General features: G+C 37.7%; 1 protein-coding gene across 1 annotated transcript in view; it reads left to right on the forward strand.

Annotated features, from left to right (window-relative positions):
• Epb41l4a (erythrocyte membrane protein band 4.1 like 4A) overlaps positions 1-23,218 on the forward strand; it is a 229,234-nt gene that overhangs the window by 151,411 nt on the left and 54,605 nt on the right. The window contains exons 10-12 of the mRNA XM_046460124.2: positions 2,887-2,978; positions 4,308-4,385; positions 9,967-10,088. Coding sequence (XP_046316080.1) covers positions 2,887-2,978; positions 4,308-4,385; positions 9,967-10,088 — 292 coding nt within the window. The remainder of the gene's footprint in view (positions 1-2,886; positions 2,979-4,307; positions 4,386-9,966; positions 10,089-23,218) is intronic.

The raw sequence follows: 23,218 nt of genomic DNA on the forward strand, positions 1-23,218 counted from the left end.
TTTCTAGTTTTGAAAATTGGATTATATGTAACTAAGTTTTTGAAAATTTGATTTTGGCTTTGGCTAAAATGTGAAAGTGTCTTGTGTCTCAGTTTTCCTGGCCAACACTTCTAGGTATTAAGGCCCAGCACCTCCTGCCACACCCAGTGTTTCTGTTGTTGAAAGGCACAGGGAGATGGCCAGGTTTCCATGTACTGAGAGAGGTAAGCTGGGAAGGCAAGGACAGCCTGTCCTGGTGTCCCCTTTGTCTTAACTACGTATCCTGTCAGAATGCAATCACAAGCAAATTTATTTTTAACTTATTGACCTGTTCATTTCATTTTAGGATAATCCAGTTCCTTTAAAAGCACTCACTCCTTATAATAGAAATAGTGGTATACTCAGGGAAGGGGAAGTGTGGCCAGTGGTAAGAGGGAGATTGAGTTTTACTTTTGGCTTTTGTACAGTTTATATGTCTTTTTTATTTATATTTTTCTCTGTCTCTGGGGTTAAACACAGAGGCTGGCACATGCTGGGTAAGTGCTGTTCCACTGAGCTACGTCCTCAGCTCTTATTTTATCTTTGAGATAGGGTCTTACTAAGTTATTCAGTTAGTCCTACCTCAAACTCCCAAGTAGCTGGCTTACAGGCATGAACTGCTTCACTTGGCTATGTTATATATATATATATATATTTTTTTTTTTTTTTAAAGAAATTTAAAAAAACAGAAAGAGCCCTCCTTAAAAACTCCCATCTCCTGATAGGAGCCTGGGCTTTCCCATGTTACCCCCAAGAAACTTGTGTGATTTACTTTGCACCCATTCCTGTTTTCACCCCCAGTTTCTTTTGCTATTGAGGAAAGCATTTTCTGGATTCATTGACTTTTTTCCCCCCCTCAGCTCTAATTTTATAATCCCTACCCCTTTCACAGAAGTCACCAAAGATTTTTTCACAGAGAAATGAGTAAACTCCTTTGAAACCCAGTTTGACCTTTCTGGGTCATTTGAGATTTGTGCTGTCTCTTCCCAGACTTTCTGAAACCATCATCTCCTGGTTCATTTTGACCCCCTCAGTCCACCTTCACACAGTCCGCATCTTTCCTGTCATTCCATTCTGCATTCTCTTCCTGAGCCATCTCATTTCCTCTCAGGCAAGATTGCCTGTGTCAGTGGCTGTGACCTCTCTCCTGAGCTCTGCACCTGTGTGCTCATACTGGCCCACTTGGCATTCCATGGGCACCTCAGGATCCAAGTATCTCCTCCTGAACTTGTTATCCATTCCCTTGTCATCCAAATCCCTATTTTTTCCCACTTGCTATATTTTAATACTAGTACCCAAGCCAGAAACCTGAGACTCATCCTAAATTTTTCCTTCTGCCTCATAGGAGTTTGGAATTGTAGCTAGCCTTTCTGTAACACAGATAGGTTGGCTTTGTTTCATTTTACAAATAGAATGCTAATTTAGGTAGCATCATTTCATTTGGACTTGGGAAGAATTTCACAGGTATGAATATTCTGTCCTTGTTAAAAGTGGGAGACAAATCATTTCAATTATTTCTCCGTGTTCACAGTTCTGTTTCTGAGTCTGTAAGAACCTCTTTCAGAGGCATTGCTGCATTTGAGATTCATGTTTGGTTTTTAAATTTGAAACTAAATCATCAATTATATAATTTTGCAGAGCTTGTATTTTATTATTATAGCATGTATATTGTATTTTGTTTGTTTTTTCCATTCAGTCACTTAAACTAATAGTATATTTTTTAAAAAAATATATTTTGTAAATGGACACAATACCTTTATTTTATTTATTTATTTTTATGTGGTGCTAAGGATAGAACCCAGTGCCTCACACATGCTAGGCAAGTGCTGTACCACTGAGCTTACAACCCCAGCCCTAAACAATAGTATCTAGAGTATGGCGGTATACATCTGTAATTCCAGCCACTCAGGAGGCTGAGGGAGGAGGATTACAAGTTGAAGGCCAGTCTGGGCAATTTAACAAGACCTTGTTTCTAAAATATGAAAAAGGCTGGGGTTGTAGTTCAGTGGTAAAGAACCCCTCGGTTCTGTCTCTAGTACTGCCAAAAAATAAGTATCTCATACAAAATTAGAATTACCTTTAATGTTGCCTTAGTTTCTTTTGTATTAAGTATATTAAAGAATCAAATAACTACTAGATTAAAATGATTAAAATTTATACCTGTTATGTGACATTTTATATCTACCATATCATTTAGTTCAATAAATCCAGTAACTTGGTACAGAATGGGGAAGAACTCAAAATCAGAGATGTTACTTAATTTGCCCAGATTACATTGCACTGGTGGCTGCTCCTCTCAGTGGTTCCTTCTGAAATTTTTAATCTTTTTTTTTTGGTGTTTGTGTGTGGTACTGGCAATTGGCCAGGACCTTGTGCATGCCAGGCAAGGGCTATACCACTGAGTACCACCCCTGGCCCCTGAGGTTCTTTAGACATCAATTTGAGTTTGACCTGTGCATCCCTTAATTATACTTAAAGACTGGATTTATGGGCATCTGTTTTTTCTTGGGAAATGATTTCCACACAGTGTTTTTTGCTTGTCAGTCAGTGGCAATTTATGATGGGAGATTTGGCAGTAATTCAGTGCCATCACCTGGATTATGCATAGCTGTGAGGTGATGTAGAAGTAGATAATGAAGTTGATTGCAGTACGATTTAAACAGAATTTATGTTTTGTAATTTTAATTAGTGGAAAGTGATTTTAATACAGCCTTCCAAAAATAATTACTAAGAGACAATTACTCATTGTTTTATGGGTTAATAATCTCTCTGCCTGCTTGGTTTTGTATTACTAAAGGAGGGACTATCTGAAGAGTGTTATGGCCAGTAATTCAATTCTCTCTCTCTCTCTCTCTCTCTCTCTCCCAGTGCAATGAAACCTCATTCTTTTTTGAAGCTCGAAGTAAAACCGCTTGCAAGCATCTCTGGAAGTGCAGTGTAGAACATCATACATTTTTTAGGTATGTTAATTGGATAGTTTTGTTCATCATTTCTAATACATGAAAATGGCACTTTTTTATAGTGGAAATTATGTCCAACAGAAATTTTAAAGCTTTTCTCTTTTGTTTATTTTGGCTCAGTTCTCTGGATGGCATTAGATAAGCATCATATACACGTGTGTGTACATATGTACATGTTTGTAAACATGCATGTATATACATAACACAATGTAGACAGTACTTGCACTGTAAGAAAGGATCAAGTATTCTGGAAATCAAGTATTCTGCTGTGGACATAGTAAATTTGAAAAGCCTATGAGCCATCCATGTGGTAAGGCAATTGGGTATACAGGGCCCGGTGGAAAGGTGAAGGTTGATGGTGTAACTTTAGTAGATATTTAATACAGAAGGGATGGGTTGAGATCAACTATGGAGAAAACAAAGAGAGGGAAACTCAGAAATCTAAGAACTGAGCTTTGGAGACAAGAAGAGCCAGCTGAGGGACATGAGAAGGAACAACCAGGAGAGGATGTCATGTACTGGGAAATCAGGAATAGGGGGCCAGCAACTATGTGCAGCCTTCCGGGGAGGGCAAGTAAGATGAGGACAGAGAACTGACTACTGGATTGTGGGGACCTTTTTCCTTATTTCACATCCTTGTGTCATAAAGATAAGATAAAATTTTAGCAGATAATACTTTAAACTTTATTGCTTTATTTTTGTGTATAAAAAATTAAAACAGGATTGAATTCTCCCCCTTATTCCTGGAGAATTTTGATTTGTATGGAACAGTTTAGCTGAATTGCATAGTGTTGGAGAAGTATTTTTGTAAAATGACTAAAGTCCTCTTTATGGTTTGTGTCAGGGGATGAACATGGCCCAGGAAGCCTAAGACTTTGCCTGCAGGTCAGTGGGACAGGGCTGGGAGCCATGGCAGTGTCTGTTGAAAGTGCCCTGGAATGGGAAGTCCTGGAACACATTATACAAACAAGAGCAAAACATCATATCTGTCATGATTGACTTATGAGAATCTTAGGAAGAGTAAATCAGCATAGTGACAAAATTCCCAAGATAACTTAAACAGAGAAATTTAATTCACAACTAAAACCTCCTAGGACAATAATGTGTATGATAATTTTTAGAAAGTATGAGTATTTGGTTTCATACATATGTAACATCCTAAGGTGTGGATGTGTGTCACATATGAACTTACAATAGCCAATTCCTGATTCTTTCACTAGCTTTGTTAAACTGTATTGTACTGTTAAGTTTTCAATACAGCTGTTTGTTCAAATATTGTACAAGTATCTGCATTTATGAGTCTTTGGTTTTCTTTTTAAAATTAATTAGAATGCCAGAAACAGAATCAAATTCATTGTCAAGAAAACTCAGCAAGTTTGGATCCATCAGTTATAAGCATCGGTACAGGTAAATGGTATTTTTTTTCTTGGGGTATGTGCCTGTAAATAAGTATTTAATTCAGCTGCCCACATACATGCACAAGGAAGTGTGCGATTTAAATTTTTTCTTATTTTACCCACAGTGCCAGTGTGTTTTGTAAGCATAACAACTTATTAAAACTTTGTTGACAAAAATGATTTTCCAGAATTAATTATACTTAATGTCTGCATTAGCTATGTTAAGTTTAGGACTTTTAGAATATAGTATAACTTATTGTCTTCAGAATTTTATTTTGATTCAATTATCACTTATTTCTAATTTTATTCTATTATGATGAAACAAAATAGATATTCTGAATATTAACGGATGGATTGTGTTCTTAAGATCTTCAGTTGATCCCTTATTATAACACAACATATACTTTATACTGTATATCAAACACACTGTTGATGTGCAAAATTATTGCATGTATATAGTAATGAAACAATTAACATTATATCTTGACTTAATCTGAGCAGCTACTAAATGCCATTGTTGTGCTGTTTTCCATTTATTGCTTCATTTAGTCATCATAATCTTCTGTAATATTATCTTTATTAATATATGAGGAAACTGAGGCTCTGAGAGGCCAAGTGGCTTCTTACGATAACACAGCTAAGAAGCAGTGAGATGGGATTCACACCCTAGCATTCTAACTCCACAGCCTGTCCTTTTAACCATTAGACAGATTAGCTTGTTGGAGAAAAAGCCTGACTGTCATGCAGCTAGGTAGGTGTTTGTGTCTTTTTCTAATACCAGCATTAAAAGTGGAAGTGAGGTCTATATGGAAAAAGGATTTGTTTTAATTCATTCTGTTCAGTGGAGAGCCTGTGGTGTGCAGGGTATGGTATCAAGAGTCCAGAGACACAAAGAATCAGATCTAACCACCTCTGCCTTCAAAGAGCTATAGTATTCTTCAGGTGGCGCTGCACGACCCCAGGTCTTGAAAACCCATACAGGGTGCAGAAATGCCACACAGCTGGTGGGACGCTGTTCTGTTGGTTCCATTGGTGATGTCACTGAAAGAAATGATTGCACAGGAGATTTGAAAATAAAGCCCACTCAAGTGTTTATAGGACAGCACTGTGCCAGGTTTTAATTCTCCTCTTTTAATAACTCGCTTTTTGATTCTTATATTTGAGACCAAAGACAATAAAGGAGTGACTAGTAGTGAATTCGTTTGTACACAATATTCAGTTGAATGTTTGCTTATTTGATGACTAAAACTAAAAATGTTAATTGTATTATAGATATTCCTGGTTTTTAATATGAAGGTATTTATTGATGTTTCAATATTTAACCTGCAGCTTTTCAAGGTTCTGCATAGAAAGTGAAATAATTACAAGTAGTTTAAGGAAAAGATTCTTTACTTTTATACTGAGAAGAGTAGCCAGTAGCCAGTATGTAGGCTGTTCTTCCAGTTGTGGCATAAAACACTGCCAGGGTTATAAAGAAAATGTGTAAAGCTATCTTCTTGTCACCAAAATGGAGCTAGTGAACAGACATCTGCCTTAATGTTTATACTATTAAAATTATAATTAGGGTGTTTAACATATGCTGTAGTTGGCTTCCACAAATTTAGCCACACCTGATTTCTCAAATTTATTGAAATGCAAATGTTGTGGCTACTGGGAATTATTATTAGAAAGTTATTGGATTTTGCATATTTAATATGATTTCTTCCAAGAATGTAATTAAAGGTAACCTTTGCAGAATTGGAGGTTCTGCTAAATCTGTTCTAATTTCTTGGCTAATGTTAACTGCCAAGTAAGTCTTAATGAAACGCAAATCAACACATCCATACGTAGGAAGCACTAACCTAACACAACCCTTGGAAGAAAGCTGTTTTATCCTTGTAGACAGAGCTTAGGCAGGGATGGGTCTCTGACTTCTGGATGGTCATTAGCACACAGATGGTTTATTGTCAAAAGACAACACACAACCCACCTTTATCCAGCATCATATGCCTGTCTCAGTTTTGAGACAGTCAGGCAATATCCTCACCTGCAAGCAGAGCTCTGAAACACAGACAGCTCCCTGCTTCACCTTGCAGGCTTTAGAGTGTTGGGGAAAAATAGCAGCCTATGAAATGGCTGCAGTGTGTGAATGTGAGTCTCTGTGCACATAAGGGTGTGCGTTTATATTAGTATATATGAATATTTTGAGGGGTGTGCATTTACACGTATGTGGTATGTACATGTATGTGATGGAGGAAGACAAGTGTTCTAGTCTTTATTCTCTCTTCCATTTTAGGGCTTTCAGAATGCCAAGGAGATTACTATATCTTTTGGGAAATCTAGTAATTACTTAATGGAAAAAACAGACATTTTAAAATTTAACAATTTTTAAATTTTAAAAAAGACATTTTTAGTGATATAGGATAATCAGACTTCAAAATTAAATTGGAGGACAATGACTGAGGTGAAATCAGGTGGTGTTCTAATTTTCTCTCTCTCTTTTTTGGTACTGGGAATTAAACCTAGGGGTGTTTAAACACTGAGCAACATTTCCAGCACCCCCCTCCCCTTTTTTCCTTTAATTTTTAAATTTTGAGACAGGGTCTTGCTAAGTTGCTTAAGGCCTTGCTAAGTTGCTGAGGCTAACTTTGAACTTGTGATCCTCCTGCTTCAGCCTCCTGAGCCACTAGGATTAGAGGTGTGTATCATTGTGCCTGGCCCTATTTTTTTTTTTAATTATTAGGGACCAGCAATCTGAAATGGAGATTGATTAAATATTTGATTGATTAAATGTCTTATTATACATTGCTATTTCCTTTTCTAAGTCCCTTAAAAATTAACTTTGCCCTCATCTGATGTTAAGTGTATAGGAGACTCCTGGTTTTGATGAATGAATAAGTTGTGTGGGATTAGAACTCCAGAAGTGAGAATGAGGCCTGAGAAACCCCACTCCCCAGAAACCCAGATGTTCTTCTCCTAGGACTTAAATCACAGGCGCCCTTACGGGATCTCACATTTCATGAAGCAGAGAAGAGACCAAGTTCTCATGAGAACCTCCTTAGTGTCAGGTGCTTCCTTTCACATGGGCTACTTTATTCATTCTATATGGTGACCTGCCAAAAAAGGTATCAGATCCCCAATTATACAGATGAGAAATTTGAGCACCTAAAATAAGGTAACTGAACTAAGGACCCTTAACCACTAAGTAGCAAATCTGGAACTTGAACCCAAGTGCCTCTCCTCTCCTTCTTTTCCCTCTTGCTCCCTGTGAGGCTGAAGGACTTCTGATAGTGTCACTTAACATAGAAGGGGGTGTATGCTAGAGTGTGAGAGGGCAGGGAAGTGGGTGATTGTGGAAATAGAACTCTGCCCTGTCACAATAGAGAGTCCCCAGACATGCAGAGAGACCCTATAACCATACACTGTCAGTTTCTATATGTATTTACTCATCACTTTCTGCTACAAAGAAATAGAATGCTACATAAAACTATTTGTATTAGGATATAGTAAGAACAAATATAAATATATATAAGAAAAATGAGACTGCAGAGATTTTTAAAAATAAAAATCTGCTGAGGACAAGATAGCTAGAGAAAGGCATAGCTATGTTTTCAATAGGGCTTGTTGCTTCAAACCAAAGGCTAATTGTTCTGTCCTTTCTCCCATGCCACAAGGCTGTGCCATTATGACCAACTGAGGGCAGAAAAGTTGGTGTAGTACTGGGACCTGTGCAAACTGTGGCAGATCAGTTTGTTTCTGGACCTTAGCCTTATTAATCTTGTGATGTGATTTTCTCATTTCTCCTCTGTTCCCAAGAGAGAAACCAAGAGGTAAAATTGAATAATAAAGTACAATCTCATTATAAAATGTCTCAGTGGTTCACATATTGGATTATATTTTCACAGCAAATATTTTCTTCCTCTGTGTAATGAGGTACTCAGTGCCCAAGTCTTTCTAAAACAGAGAAAGTCTTGTGTCAGTAGATCTGATCTTCATACTCCAGTCATTTTTAATAATGAAATTCTGCTATATCTGTGGATTTTTTTTAACTTTTTCAGAAATTTATGTTCCCTTATATACCTTTGAAAAAAATAGGTGCCCTTTCACTTGAAAATTTAACTATCACAGCTTGTTCCCCTCCACTCCAGTTCTCATGAACTGTTAAACATGAAGTACTGTCACGGATGGAATTTGGCACCTTAATTCACAGAGTAGCTCATTCCTGGTAATGTCCTAATTAGCCTGATGAGAAGTTACTTTTTTTTTTTTTTTTAATGAATGTTGTTGCACTTCTCTTTTTTTTTTCTTTTTTGGTGGTACTGGGTTTGAAGCCAGGTGCACTCTACCACTGAGCTGCATCCCCAGCCCTTTATGTCTTATATTAAGACATGATCTGGTAAGTTTCCCAGGCTGGCCTCAAACTTGGAATCTTCTGAGTAGCTGAGTTTACAGGCATGTACCACCTCACCTCCTCACCTGGCTACAGTCATCTTTATTTCTAATAAAAGTGGATAGTGAGAAGGGGAAATATTCAAAGAAGCATATAAGATGAATTTCACATTGTTATTGTTTAACCACCTTTTGGGAGACATTTATCAATCTTTATTCTGTAAATGTAGGACAAATAGAATTGGGGGCCAGTAAAAGACTTTTTTTTTCCTCCCAAGATGGCTCTCCTCATAGTGAAACAAAATAAACATATAGAAATGCATTTTTTTCTGTACCTAAACAGTGTTTTTCTTTATGAAAACTAGGGTCATTCACTGGCTCAAATTCACCAGTTGTGGAATTAATTTTTAGTAAAATAGCTGTTCACTGAAATCTAACAAATGAAATTATACAATTCCCTGGGAAAATTACTTAAGAAGCCTTGTCCAGCCCCAGGGGAAGCTCACCCTCTTGAACCCTCATGGAATCTTTAGAGAATATTCTAGGCCTGCTTTCCAATCTTCCATGTGATCTGTTAGGTGAGGTAGGCACAATAAATGGCTAATTGTGCCATGGTGGGTTTCAGAATAAAACAACACAAAGTGGTCCTGCAGGGATGCTTCACAGCTTGCTCTGTAAGGACAATAGGGGACTTCCCTGTGGGATTGTTGTTCTTGTGTAATTTCACCTGACATGATTTACCATTGAGTTGTGGAGCTCAAGAAATCAGAAACCTTTATTTCTAGCCCATCGTTCTTCTTCTTTTTTTTTTTAATATTTATTTTTTTAGTTGTTGTTGGACACAATACCTTTATTTACTTATTTATATTTATGTGATGCTGAGGATCGAACCCAGGGCCCCACACGTGCTAGGCGAGTGCTCTACCGCTGAGCCACAACCCCAGCCCCCGCCCCCGCCCCCCACAAATCTAACTCCTTCTTTAATAAACCCTTTCTTCCTGTTTCTCCCTCATAAAGATCTTCCTCCTAATATAAATTCCCGTCTAAAATTTAATGTACTTCCTTAGCCAATTTTACAATGAATAATATTAGAAACCTCTGTATGTGGATGGCCAGTCGAGTCTTTATGTTTATTCTTCTTTACAGCTATTCTGAATGAGCTCTTGTTTAATTTTGTAGCTGTGTGATTTTACCTTTGCTAATCAAAATGTTGCATTTTCAAGTGGCAGGACAGCTTCACAAATGAGCCGAGATCTTTCTATTCAACTTCCCCGGCCTGATCAGAATGTGTCAAGAAGTCGAAGCAAAACTTACCCTAAGAGAATAGCACAGACACAGCCAGTTGGTAAGTCATGATGCCTTAAGTCATCTGTGTAACTTTGCATTTTCTTTTAGGCTCATGGTACAAGACATGCTCAGGTAGTGACTATAATCCTGTATGTAGTCTCTTTATTCCTTTTTTTTCTTTTTTGGTACTGCAGATTGAATCCAAGGACACTTTACTATTGAGCTGCATCCCTAGTTCTTTATTTTTGACAGAGGCCCTCACTAATTTGCTGAGGGGGAGAGTCTTGCTAAGTTGCTGAAGCTGTCCTAGAACTTGTGATCTGCCTGCCTCAGCCTCCCAAGTCATGTACCACTGTACCTGGCTTTTTTTTTTCTTTTTCTTTTTGAGACAGAGTTTGCTAAGTTAAGGCTGGTATTGAACTTGAGAACATACTTCCTTAGCTTCTCAAGTCACTGAGATTACAGGTGTGCACCATCCCACCGGGCTTATAGTCTTCTCGTTCTTACTAGTAGAATATTTAGTTTGACCTTGGTAATATTCAATCAGTAATTATTCATTTGTAGATAAGTAGTCACTTGTAGATAAGTAGTCATCCTGACTTGCTTAATGATTATAGTTTATTTTTGAAAGGGTTTTATTTTATAAATAAAATCTCAGCTTAGTAATTTCTTTGGTGATTTGACATTGAATTGAAACAAACTCTTTGCAAAAGTCTCCTAAAAACAAAACAAACAAACAAACAAAACACTGGTGATGTAACTTAATTTGTACAAAGTTTGTTTGGGTTTTTGTTATTGTTTGTCTTTCAGTATGAAATATAATACAGAAAGTGCATGAAATTCAGACATGCACATGTGTATATGGGCATATATGCATGTGTCCGTGGGTGTGTTGTGTACACAAAGTTTAATATAACTAGTACCCCCCCATCGAGTCCCTCATGGCATTTCTTTGATCATATTCTCATCATCCAATCTCTCCAGTTAGAAGAAATCCTGTCTAACTTGTGATCATTATTTTCTACTTTCCATTATTATTTACTTCTGATAGAGCCTTTGCCTGTTCTTAATCAGACATGTGCATATTCTTTTGCATCTTATTTTTTGTATCAACATGACATGTAATGGGTACTAAAGTGTATTTATTTTTCTTGCTGTGAGTATTCCAGAGGTTGACAATTTTATCTATTCTACTGTTGGTAGACATTTGAGTTTCTTGATTTTTTTTTTTTGTTTCTGATGTAGATTATTTCTTTAATAAATTAATCAGTTTTAATTTATATGTTCAGTGCTCAAAGCCCTCAGAATTTTACTGTAAAATAATGTTGCTGACTTGGGTCTGTGGCTTGCTTATAGATTACCCTTGTCTAACTCTCTCCAGATTCATTTCACATATAACATCTCATTTTAGTCTCACAATAACTTTGTTTGGTGGAATGAGGCAAGTATGTTCACATTTTATAAGTGAGGGAGACACAACCCCAGCAGCTATACAGAGGTAGGGTTGGGGAAGGAACCCAAGGTCTCCTGGGTCTTTCTGTCATATTATGTGAAGTCAATAGAATTTTTAAAAATATCTTTATTTTATTTTTATGTTGTGCTGAGGATCGAACCTAGTGCCTTATGCATGCTAGGCGAGCTCTCTACCACTTGAGCCACAATCCCAGCCCCTGAATAGAATTTTTAATAATAGAAGTTAAATCTGAACATCATATGAAAATTTGCAAAGCATTATGACATCTACTGTTTCATTTAATCCTTATTAAATGTCAAGCCTATGAAGTGTATGAGTTTGTTTCACCATTTCTGGGTGTGAAGATGGCATCTGACTTATCATTTCTAAAGCCAAATTAAATCCAAGAAGGTCCCCTTCTTTCATTGAACTGGGAGGAAACAATCCTTTTCTGGTGGTTCTATAGGGGCAGAAATAAAGCATGATTTCAATTTGTAATAGATTACCTTGCCACATCACTGTTACTGTTATTCCTCACTTAGCTGATGAGGAAACTGAAGATTTCAGACAGTTGGTCAGTATTAGTATGGAGCAAGTTCAATTAGTTACCAATTAGTCTGGTTACCAATTAGTCTGAGTACAAGGAGACAGAACACACTCAAGTGTAACAAGTTACATGGAGTAGATTTATTACTTACAGTTAGGTAGCATGGGACAAAAGAAGACTAGAATCTCTTGTGAGTTGGTCCTCCAGGCTCAGTAAAGCTTCCTGGGACAGAGTCTTAATGGAGTATACTTCACTTCCACTACACCTTAAAGGACCCTAAAAGGCAGCTCACTCTGGATTACATACCTAAGTGGTCATGTGACTCACTAGACTTTAAAGCTTTGGTGGACATCTTGCTTCTAGAGAAGAGAGGAACAAAGCTTAGGCTGTCCTCAGGGGTTTCTTCCTAACTCAAGATGTTACAGTCCCTAGGAGAGACAGGAATAAGGGCTGGGCTAATCAGGGTAGTTCCTCTCTATCTTATGATATCTCATTCCTAGCGTATTTTACAGTTATTCTTGAGATCCATAGGCAAAAAAGCCTGGGTTGGGCCAAGGCCACCCAGAGGACTTTCTTGCAATTACATAATAATCCTAGGCCAAAAATTCTAGTCTTCTAATGCCTAGTTTTATGCTTTATCTTAATATTTTGTATTACTTTTATATGAGCAGTCTGAAGTCCCATTTGGATCAATTATACTACAGCTATAGTTAATAAGAAAACCTTCAAATTCTATGCTATTTCTGAAACACCATGAATGCCTTATAAAATTATTCTGAGACAAACTGAGAATATTAAAAACATTCACTGCCTCAAGTCAACATTTCATTCCACTTGTGATGTTGGAATCACATATGCTATCTCTATAAACCTGTGCAATTTGCTTTTTTTTTTTTTTTGGTCTCCTGTGCTTTTATGAAATATCTGCATATAGTCTACTGGCTGGAACACTTTTTCTTTGTGCTTTCCATAGAATCCTAAATACTAGAAGCTGGATTTAGGGACAAATCTTTTTTTTTTTTTTCCTGGCTTTTGTAGATTCAGCCAAATGCAGTTTTCACAGAGCAACTTGGAACTATATTGCGCTGTCAAATCCATGCTAACAAGGTCACGTCTCAGGTTCCATTCTGTTCTGCTGTGAAAGAGCCCCCTGTAGCATGGTCTGTTGGTTGAGCATATTGGAACAGATTCCTTCTTCATTAGGGGATGAGGGTACAGGTGGGGCATGACATGGAATAGGTGTCCTTTTTTGAGGACAGCCTTCTAGCATCAAGTGGGTCTTTAAAGAATGTGACATGTCGTATGCCTTTACTAATATCAAAATATATAGTTATTTTATAAGATTTAGAAAACTTAGAACTTTCCCTCACAAAAAAGAAAAAATAAAGCTTTCATATTCAGTTCTGTCTTCTAGTACTAGCTATGTATTATTATAGCCTGTTAATTGTTCATATATCTTTCCTAGAAAAATGGAATGATAATGTTTTACAACAGAATTGTCTTCTTTAATATATCATGAATATGTCCTACATCATTACATGTTCTTATGCAGCACCAGTTTAATGTCTGGATGATGTTCTGCTTTATAGATTTTTATATAAATGTGACAATTTATTCAACCAATCCTTAATTATCGGATACTTAAGCTGTTTTAATATTTGAAAACTATAACTATAGCAAATATCCCTCTAGTAATGTCTTTAAGCATTCATGATTATTTATTATATATTTTAAACAATGATATATACCAATCATTTTTATTCTAAAAAGTGTTTAAGACTGCTAAAAGCACATTCCACTTTGAATTTTTTTTTAGTAGCTTATGCTCCACAGTACTGTGATCTGTTCTGTGAATCCCTAGATGACCCTCCCTATGACAGTATGATTGTCCTGAGTGAGGAAGTACTGCTTAGCAAATGCCAGTGATCCACGATTGCAGTTGCTATCATGCTATGTAGGAAGAATATTGTCAGGGATAATTTTCTTCCATTTTTTAAATACTGAATTTTCTTGTTTTTCTATTTCAAATGTACTCTGCATTGGGTCTTAATTGACCCTGGCTGATAGAAAGGCAGTCCCTCACTCCTAATACTGTGGTGGGCTTCTGATTCAGAGCAGAGGTTTGAAGAGGCCCTCTAGTCTTCATTGCACTAGCATGGCTGTGCTTGTTATATGCATGCTCCTTTTCCAAGCCCTGCAGGCCCCACAAAGGTGGGCAGTCTGTGTAAAGCCAGTCTGAGTGAGAGTAAGAGGGGAAGGGTCTGTGATCAGTTTGGAATCCTCTTGGGCCTAGGGTCCAGGCTACCTAAAGAGATCTTCCTGTCACTCTGCTTTTTCCCATCTTCCTCCTGCTCTGCTGCTTCAGAATAGCTCCTCACTCAGAAGCTTCCTTTCTCTGGAACTTATTCATGAGTAGTTGGGCGAGAATGAACAATGGCTCTCTCATTTTTTTTTTATTCAAAAAATTTTTTTTAATTGGACTGGAATTGGAGCTCAGTGGTAGAGCTTTTGCCTAACATGCAGAAGACCCAGCCCTGAGTAGGCTTCCCAGTACCTCTCTAAAAAAATTAAATTTTTTTTTTACTAGCTAGAGGAAAACAAAAGTGTTACCTTAGTAAATTACTTTGCCATAGTTACTTTTCTTATTATTTAAAAACACAGAAAAAGTTTTTTTATGATAGTATACTATATTTGGCAGAAATAAAATTATAGTTTAAATAAGGAGATTTAGTTTTACCTTAATCAGGCCAGATATTAATTTTTGTAGAGGGAATTCTGTTGGTATTCTTTTTATTTTTTTAATATTTTTTTTAGTTGTAGATGGACACACAATGTCTTTATTTATTTTTATGTGGTGCTGAGGACCGAACCCAGTCCTTCACACATGCAAGCAAGTGCTTTACCACTGAGCTACAGCCCCAGACCCAGCCCCCATTATTCTCTTTAAATGAAATTTTAGAGTTACAGTTTTTGGATTTTCAGCACACATTCTCACTTCTCATTTAACATTTATGTATAATAAAAAATAAGTTCTGATAGAAAGGAGATTTTTACTTTTTGTTAGTTTGTATCATTAACTTATAGTAATGACTTTTGTTTTAGAAGACAGTCTCTTATTTCTTCTGAAGTTACAGTAATTCAATCCAATTAAATGACTATTCCCCTTAACCATATCCCAGTTCTCTATAAGTTTAAAAAGCATTTTATTCACCCCTCAGTAAGGAACAATAAATGCCTGGTAACTAAAAAGCTATTGTGTTTAGAATCTGCCAAGTGTAGGTCTTGGCACCTCTATGAGGAAGTACATTCCAGAGTCAGGAGTTCTGCACCCAGCAGCCTGCTGCCCCACCCAGAGTTCAGCGCCAGGGCAGGCAGCCAGCATTCCTTGCAAATCAGAAATGCTTAGGTGGAGTTTGGGGTAAATCAGGAAGAGAGATGCAGATGGGAAAAGTGTACATTTGTATAGGCCTTCTCTGATAAGGTCTTAGCAACTCATGCAGGTAGACTTGTCAGAAGAGTCTCTGCTATAGGTAATCAATAAAGACGGAATATTTAGATATAATCCATAATTACCTGTAAGGAAAATATTGAGTGAAACCAACCACAGTGGATGAACAATGGTAGGATTCTCTGATGCAGCATTTTAAGGTCATAAATGTATCCCACTGATGGACACAGAAGTAAGTGATCACAGCAGCATCTTCAGACTGAAAAGCACAACAGGATGACATATATCATAGCACATAACTAATGATTCACCTGGGGCTAGCTGGCCAGCATTTCTGTTTGTGACCTGAGGTGGGTGCACCCAGAGCAGGAGAGACAGAGAAATGCTTTGATATAGTAAAGTACAGTTTCACTTGGGGCAGTGTAGCTCTGGGCTTTTGAGAAATAGTTAAGAAAGTAAACATTGAATGTTCAAATTCCACATATTTCACTAAGATTTTGCACTAAAATGTCATAAGGTGATTTGTTCAGTGACATTACTCTCTGCCCAAAATATTTTAAATAAGGAATGCTTTAAATACCAAAGCCATAGCAAGAAGATCCATTGGTGCTATTAAGCAGCATGTGTATTTTATGTAATATAAATACTTCTTTCCTGAAACAAAAAAGAAAGTAATTATCATATATTGGGCACTTCCTCTGGTTGGCACATTGTGTCAGATGTGAGAGTCAGCAGAAGCTCAGCTTGGCTTTTGGCATTTAGATCTTTTTTGTTAAAGTAGAGGAAAGGCTACTGTGTGAAGAGACCAGTGTGTCAGATAGAGGTGGTGTGGATCTGGTAAATCTGTGTTCAGCTTCAGTAGTACATGTGTCAAATGCGTAGCATTATAAAGGCACTTAGCTAACCAGAGCTTCAGTTTTTTCATCTGTGAAATGGGGATATTGCCCCCTGCCTCAGAATCGTCAACATGGAAATGGTGTTTGAAATGAGCTGAACATCCTGTCAGACTTTGGTAGGAGCTTGGTACGTATACTTTAGTTTCCTTCTCCTAAAATAGAAGGATTTCTTTCTATATACAACATGAAAAGGTCTGCAAATCCACCTGTCAGTGTTTGAATTATATTTACAATAATAGTGTCCACTTTATATACAAAGGATAATAGGTTTATGTTAAGGAGCTGTGGGCTTGAGAGTGAGGGATGGGGAGAGGCCATTCAAGTATAGTGAGTGGAGCTTGGGAAGGAAATCGGGGAGTTTCATTTTATTCTAGTGCATTCAGTATAAATAGGGAGTGGAGGAAATAGGCAAGCCCAAGCACACTCTGCCTACAGGTTCTTTTGCCCTGCTCACCTGCAGATCTTAGCAGCCAGGCATATTGTGAGCACATTTAGGGGTTTTCTTCCTTACTGGGTTTCTACTTTTCAGCGTAGCCTTTCGTTCAAGCTATTTTTTAAAATCATGGTAAAAAAATTAAGTTCACTGTATCTGCCATTTTAAGTGTAAAATCAGCAGTGTTAAAGATATTCACATTGGCCTACAACAGATCACTAGAACGTTGTCCTCTGTAACACTGAAACTCAAAACCCACTGAACACTGACTCCCCTCCTCTCTTGGTAACTGCCTTTCTACTTTCTGTCACCACTTTCCCCTCCTCCTCACTCCAAATGCTCATTGCTCTCCAGCCCCATTGGGGTTTTCTGTGACTATGAATTGGAAACAGCAAACTTCTCATGGTGCATTCTTAATAGTGAAGAGATTGTGGTAATTTTAAAGTTCACATAATTACTCATTACATCTTCTGTGGAAGGTAGTGGTATCCCCCACCCGACTCCCCCCCCCCAGTTACTGAGGATTGAACTCAGGGTCTCACATGCTGGGCAAGTGCTCTCCCACTGAGCTGTATACTTAGACCCCATTCTTTCCTATTTGAAGTCATTAGTTGCTAGCCCCACCTGAGTGCATTTTTTCAAGCAGACAAGAGAAGTAAAAAACACAAAGAAAGGGCAAAGACTGAAGAGCTCAGAGAGGGGAAGCAAAGTTATTGAATGAGGAACACACAGAAGCCAGGGCTGTGTATCAGGGATTTCACAAGTAAACCCCAACCTCTCAGTTGGTCCAGAAAGTTATTAGATCAACAAGGTTACTTCTATAGTATGAGCTGAACTTTGGCTAAGTTGTCATCACAGAGACTTGATATTACCTAAATATTCAATACTAGGAAACTGACTTAATAAAAGAATATGTTTCCCCATCTCTATGGAACACCATGTCTCTGTTAAAAGAATCTGAGAGTGGGATTTGAACTTTTGTTGGTTTGATTCCATAATTCCACAGTGTGGGCCATGAAAAGCCAGGCTCCCCTAGGAGCCCACCAGGGGGCAGGAAGATTAGTGACTCGAACATCCCTGCATGCCTGACTCTATGTGGATACTGTACAGATAGTATCTCACTCCTAACTTTTAGAAGGTGCCTTGACTCTGAGTGTTCAGGTGAGATAGCAGAGGATGAGACTTGTTCAAGACCACACAGCTGGGGTCTGTGCCCTAGTCAGATAGTATCTGTAATGTAGAAAGAAAAAACAATCAAACAAAATGTATTAAATTTGTATAAGCTAATATGGAATGATCTCCAGGATATAGTGTTAGTAAGGTGGCGGAGAAGACAAAAAAGCATGGATCCTGGTATTGTATAATATGTTCCCATTATATAAAAAGACAAAAATTGAGAGGTAGGGGGAGGATGCATGCAAAATTACTTGCAGGCAGGATGTGTTACAAACTGGTAATAGTAGTGGCCTTTGGGAAGTGTTCTGAGAGAACAGGAATTGGAAGTGGGAGTGAGATTTATTTTCTTTTGAATTTTTTCCATGTTGTAATTTTTAAAAGCCCTATAGATAATTGTCAGGAATGTATTAAGTTTGCAAAAAGGTTTCAAATGCACACTCGTTTCCAACAGATATAGTCTCAAAAGGCTCAGAGTTAAGGACACTGATATTGTACTAGGAAGCATGCAGTGTCATTTACAGAAAAAGTAATGAAACAATTCCAGACTGCTCATACAAAATTCAAGTGTCAAAATTTCTCCCATGATGTAACAGATATAGCCTGAGTCTTTGAAGAGAGGGCCGTAAGACACATTTATACATGAACATGTTAATTCAGGGTAATATACAGAGGGCTGCAGATCCCTCCTTTTTCAAAGGAGGAAGACTTGGACAGAGGAAGAAGAAGACAATCAATTTGTGTTTTAGGCGAGGAAGTAGAGGCTGGAAGAGGTGATTTGCAAGTGTCCTGGTTGTGCAGCTTGGAGGGTGTCTGGGTAAGACTTTGAGGAATGTTTGGAAAAAGTGAGGATAAGGTTCCTGGAAAAAGATGGTGACATAAGAGCTTTCATACCTATTGGGCCTTTGTTGTTGATTGTGAAGTTTGTGTTTGTTTATTCCTTCTGGTCATCTCAAGATGAAAAAGAAAAAAATACTTTTAATTTTCATCCAAGAGAATTAGAACAAAGCATTCTAACCAAGAACTGTTGAGTAGGTGTTTAGAGAAGATTTCTAGAAAATTTAACACTTAGTTTTGGAGAGTGTGATTGTGGCTCTCCTTTTTCATGGTGACAGATCAGAATTAGATAAGCTACTGAGATGTGGTTGAAATCTGTGTTCCCACTCTCTCCTCACCCTGACTATAAGAGTATCTGCTCTGAGGGAGATTTAGGTTGCTCTTGTCTGATTATTTAAACCTTTGCATTGAGAAGGCCTCTGGTGAAAAAAAAAAAAATAAGAAAGAAAGAAAAAAGAAGAACATGAAGTTGAACTTGATTTCAGTAGACCAGAATTCCAGGTCTAGCTTGGCTATGACCTGTTGTAACATGTCACTTAGCATTTTGATCTATCCTTAAAATAAAACAATGGGTACATAAAGATTCCTATTCTTCCTTAAATTCTTGTTTACCTGTCACAGAGTTGGAAGGACTGAAAAAATATATACATATAAATATAAAAGAATTTTAGAAACCCCCCCCCATTCTATTGTTTTTTAATTTAGCTGTCAAAGCAAAGTTGTCAGAGTTTAGATCACAAGCCTTTTTCTTTTTGTCAGTATTGTGGTTTTCTCAAGTATACTTTTAAAAGACATCTTTTGAAAAATATTATTATTAATTCATATTAATTGTATAAATTAATCTGATGCACTGATATTTCCATACATGCATGGATCATGTCCACCCACACATCTACCCTCATCTCCCTGTCCCCAGCCCTCTTCCCAGCCTCTAATAGTTCCTCTTGTACTTTCAGGTCATCCTTCTTTTTTGTTTCAACAGTTGAGGGAAAATGTGATACTTGTCTTTCTGGGACTGGCTAATTTTGCTGAACATGATGTCCTCTAGTTACATCCATTTTCCTACAAATGGCATGATTTCATCCTTATATATTTTTTATCCATCCATAAATATATATATGCACACATATTTGTATATATCATTCTGTATAAATATCTTATTTTCTTTATCCATTTATCTGTTGATGGGCACCTAAGTTGATTCCATATCTTGGCTATTGTGAATAGTACTGCAATAAACACAGGCATACAAGTATCTCTTATATGTTGACTTCATTTCCTTTGACTCTATACCCAGGAGTGGGATAGCTACATCATTTGTTATAATTTTAATTTTTTGAGGAACTTCCATACTGTTTTCCATAGTGACTGTTCTAATTCACATTCTCACCAATAGTATTCTAATTCACATTCTCTTTTTCTACACAGCCTCACCAATTGTGTTATTTTTATTAATTTTTTTTTCCTTTTTTGGTAATAGCTATTCATGGAGTGATATGAAATCTCATTATAGTTCCAGTTTGCATACCTGTTATGGCTAAAGATCTTGAGGCATTTTTTCATAAATTTATTAGCTACTTGTATTTATTGTTTTGTTTTGGTACTAGGTATTGAACAGAGGGGTACTTTACCACTAAGCTTCATCCACGGCCTTTTTTATTATTTTATTTTGAAGCAGGATCTTCAGTTGCTTAGGGTCTTCTCTGAGTTGCTGAGTTGTCCTTGAACCTGTGCTCCTCCAGCCTCAGCCTCTGAGTCATTGGGATTACAGGCATGCACCACCATACCTAGCTGTATTTCTTCTTTTGAGAAGTATTTATTTAGATCATTTGTCCATCTTTAAATGGGATTATTTATATTTTTTGTTATGTCTTTATGTATTCTGGATATTAATCAGGTCAGATGAATACCTGGCAAAGCTTTTCCCGCATTCTGTAGGTTGTCTCTTCCCTTTGTTGATTGCTTTGCGATGGTATAATTCCATTTGTCTGTTTTGGTTTCCTGTACTTTTGGACTCCTAGCCAGGAAATCATTGCCTGTGCCAATACCTTTAAGTGTTTCCCCTATGTCTTTCTCTAGTAGTTTCATAATTTCAGGTCTTATATTAAGGTCTTTTATCCATTTTGAGTTGATTTTGGCTGGTAGGGTGGGGGTGTTTACCAGGGATTGAACCCAGGGGCATTTAATTTGTGAGCCACATCCCAAGTCCCGTTTTTTATTTTTTATTTTGAGACAAGGTCTCATTAAGTCGCTGAGGCTGACTTTGAACTTGTGATCCTCCTGCCTCAGCTTCCCAATCCATTGGGATTGCCAGTATGCACCTTTGTGCCCCACTTTGAGTTGATTTTTTGACAGGGTAAGAGATAGAAAACAAGTTTGTGTTTTCTATGCGTGGATATCCCATTTTCCAAGCACCATTTGTTGAAGAGTCTGTCCTTTCTCTTGTGTATAATTTTGGCACCTTTGTCAAGAGTCAGTTGGCTGAAGATGTATGAATTTATTTCTGGGTCCTCTCTTCTGTTCCACTGGCCTACGTCTGTTTTTATGCAAAGCAGTGCTGTTTTTGTTTCTATGGATCTGTGGTATGTCTCAAAATCAGGTATTATAATGCTTCCAGCTTCATCCTTTAAGCTCAAGATTGCTTTGGCTACTTAGATTCTTTTGTGCTTTCATGTGAATTTTAGGTCTAAAACCACATTGTATTTTATTTTATTGCAGTACTTAAGATTGAACCCAGGGCCTTATGTGTGCCAGGCAAACACTCTACCACTGAGCTACATCCCTCCTTTTAAAAATTTTATTCTGAGACAGGAGTTTGCTGAATTGCTGAGTCTGGTCTTGAACTTGGGTCTTCCTGTCTCAGTCTCTCAAGTAGCTGGGATTACAGGTATGCACAATAACATCCTGCTGAATTTTTTTTTTTTTTAATGTATGGTCTTTACCACCCTAGAAGTTTCACAGACTTGTGAAAAATATCTTCCCAGATTACAAAACTTATTTTTCTCATTGGATGTGTATAGCATTATTATATTTGTGAAACCTTTTAGTTGATTCTCTAAAACAGAATTCAAATGAGAAACTTATGGATAAATTGAATAAAACTAGTTGTAAAAGCCTTTGCTTTACTACAGTTTTAAAATTATTCTTTTAGTCTAAAGTGACTATATGAATCTGAGATTTTTACCTCTTTGCTTAATTCATGGTTAAAAGCTAGTTTGTCTTGCTAGGCAAAAACCAAAAAGAGACGTTCCTTTCTAGAAAAGCTTGCACAGCTTTGCCTTTGCCTTTTACTTCTTTCTTTGTGAACATAACTCTATAGTCTAGTCCTTTCTTGAACTTGCTTGTACTTTTGGAAGTCAGCAGTGGGACTGGCTCCACCTTGGTCGTTGTTTTTCTCACAGTTCTTGATGCTCTGTTTTGATCTTATTAACTTGTTAGGCAAACATCCCTGTTTTCTTACCCAGCTTTCTTTTACCCAGGCAGGGGTTGGAAGGTTTGTCTTTCAGCCGTTCAGATTCTGTTTTGGGGGTAGATATTCCTGGGCAGATGGCGTCTGAGATTCCACACCTTTGTTTTCCTATCAGATTCAGGATTCCTTGTGGTGGTTCCTATTGCCAGCCTTTTCTTCAGACTTTGAGAAATCTGGGATGTATTTCTCTGGCTCTTTCTGCCTTACTTATTGATATCAATACGGACAATGTTTTGGGTTCCCAGAGTTCAGGGTTATTTTGGTAGGTGCAGGGACAGGAGGTGTGAGGCAAGGGTGAAGGGAACTACTTTCCCTGCAGAGGGAGGAGGTGCCCACTTGGCACTTTGAACACTGCACTGTACAAATCCTGAGGCCAAGAGTACAGAAAGGGTATGTGGGGGTGCTCTGTAACTCTGGCCTTGCCTGGGGTAACAGTGGGGCTTCTGAGGAAAACTGGAATCATAGACCTTTTCCACAGAGGCTGAATTGGAATGCAGCAGATGAGTCACTCAGCTGGGTGGAGCTGAGTCTTGTGCAGCTTCTTTTACAGCCCAGGTACCAGGTGCACCCCTGAACAGAGAAGCTGTTTTGCAGAGAAAAGAGAATGGAATTGACTCACTGTGAGAGCACTGAGAGATCATGCAGCGTTGCTAGGAGTGAGGAAGGGAGACTGTGTCAGGAATTCTAGTCTGTGAGGTCCTGAGGTGTATTTACCACCAATTCCTTTTAAGCTGGTTTTTCACTGTACATAATCTTTTTAGTAACCTTGTGAGGAAGGTGGAGTGGGGTTGTGTTTTGCTTTAAAAAAAAATAACAGTGAAGAAGCTGAAGCTTAGAAACATGAAGTAATTGTTCAAGGTTACACGAGTAGTTAAGCTGGGGGTGTAGCTCAGCGGTGGAGCGCTTGCTTAGCCTGGGCAAGCCCTGGGCTT

The sequence above is a fragment of the Marmota monax genome, unplaced genomic scaffold (assembly GCF_021218885.2).
Source record: "Marmota monax isolate L192 unplaced genomic scaffold, Marmota_monax_Labrador192_F-V1.1 WCK01_AAM20220418_F8-fsc00006, whole genome shotgun sequence".
NCBI classification, from domain to species: domain Eukaryota; kingdom Metazoa; phylum Chordata; class Mammalia; order Rodentia; family Sciuridae; genus Marmota; species Marmota monax.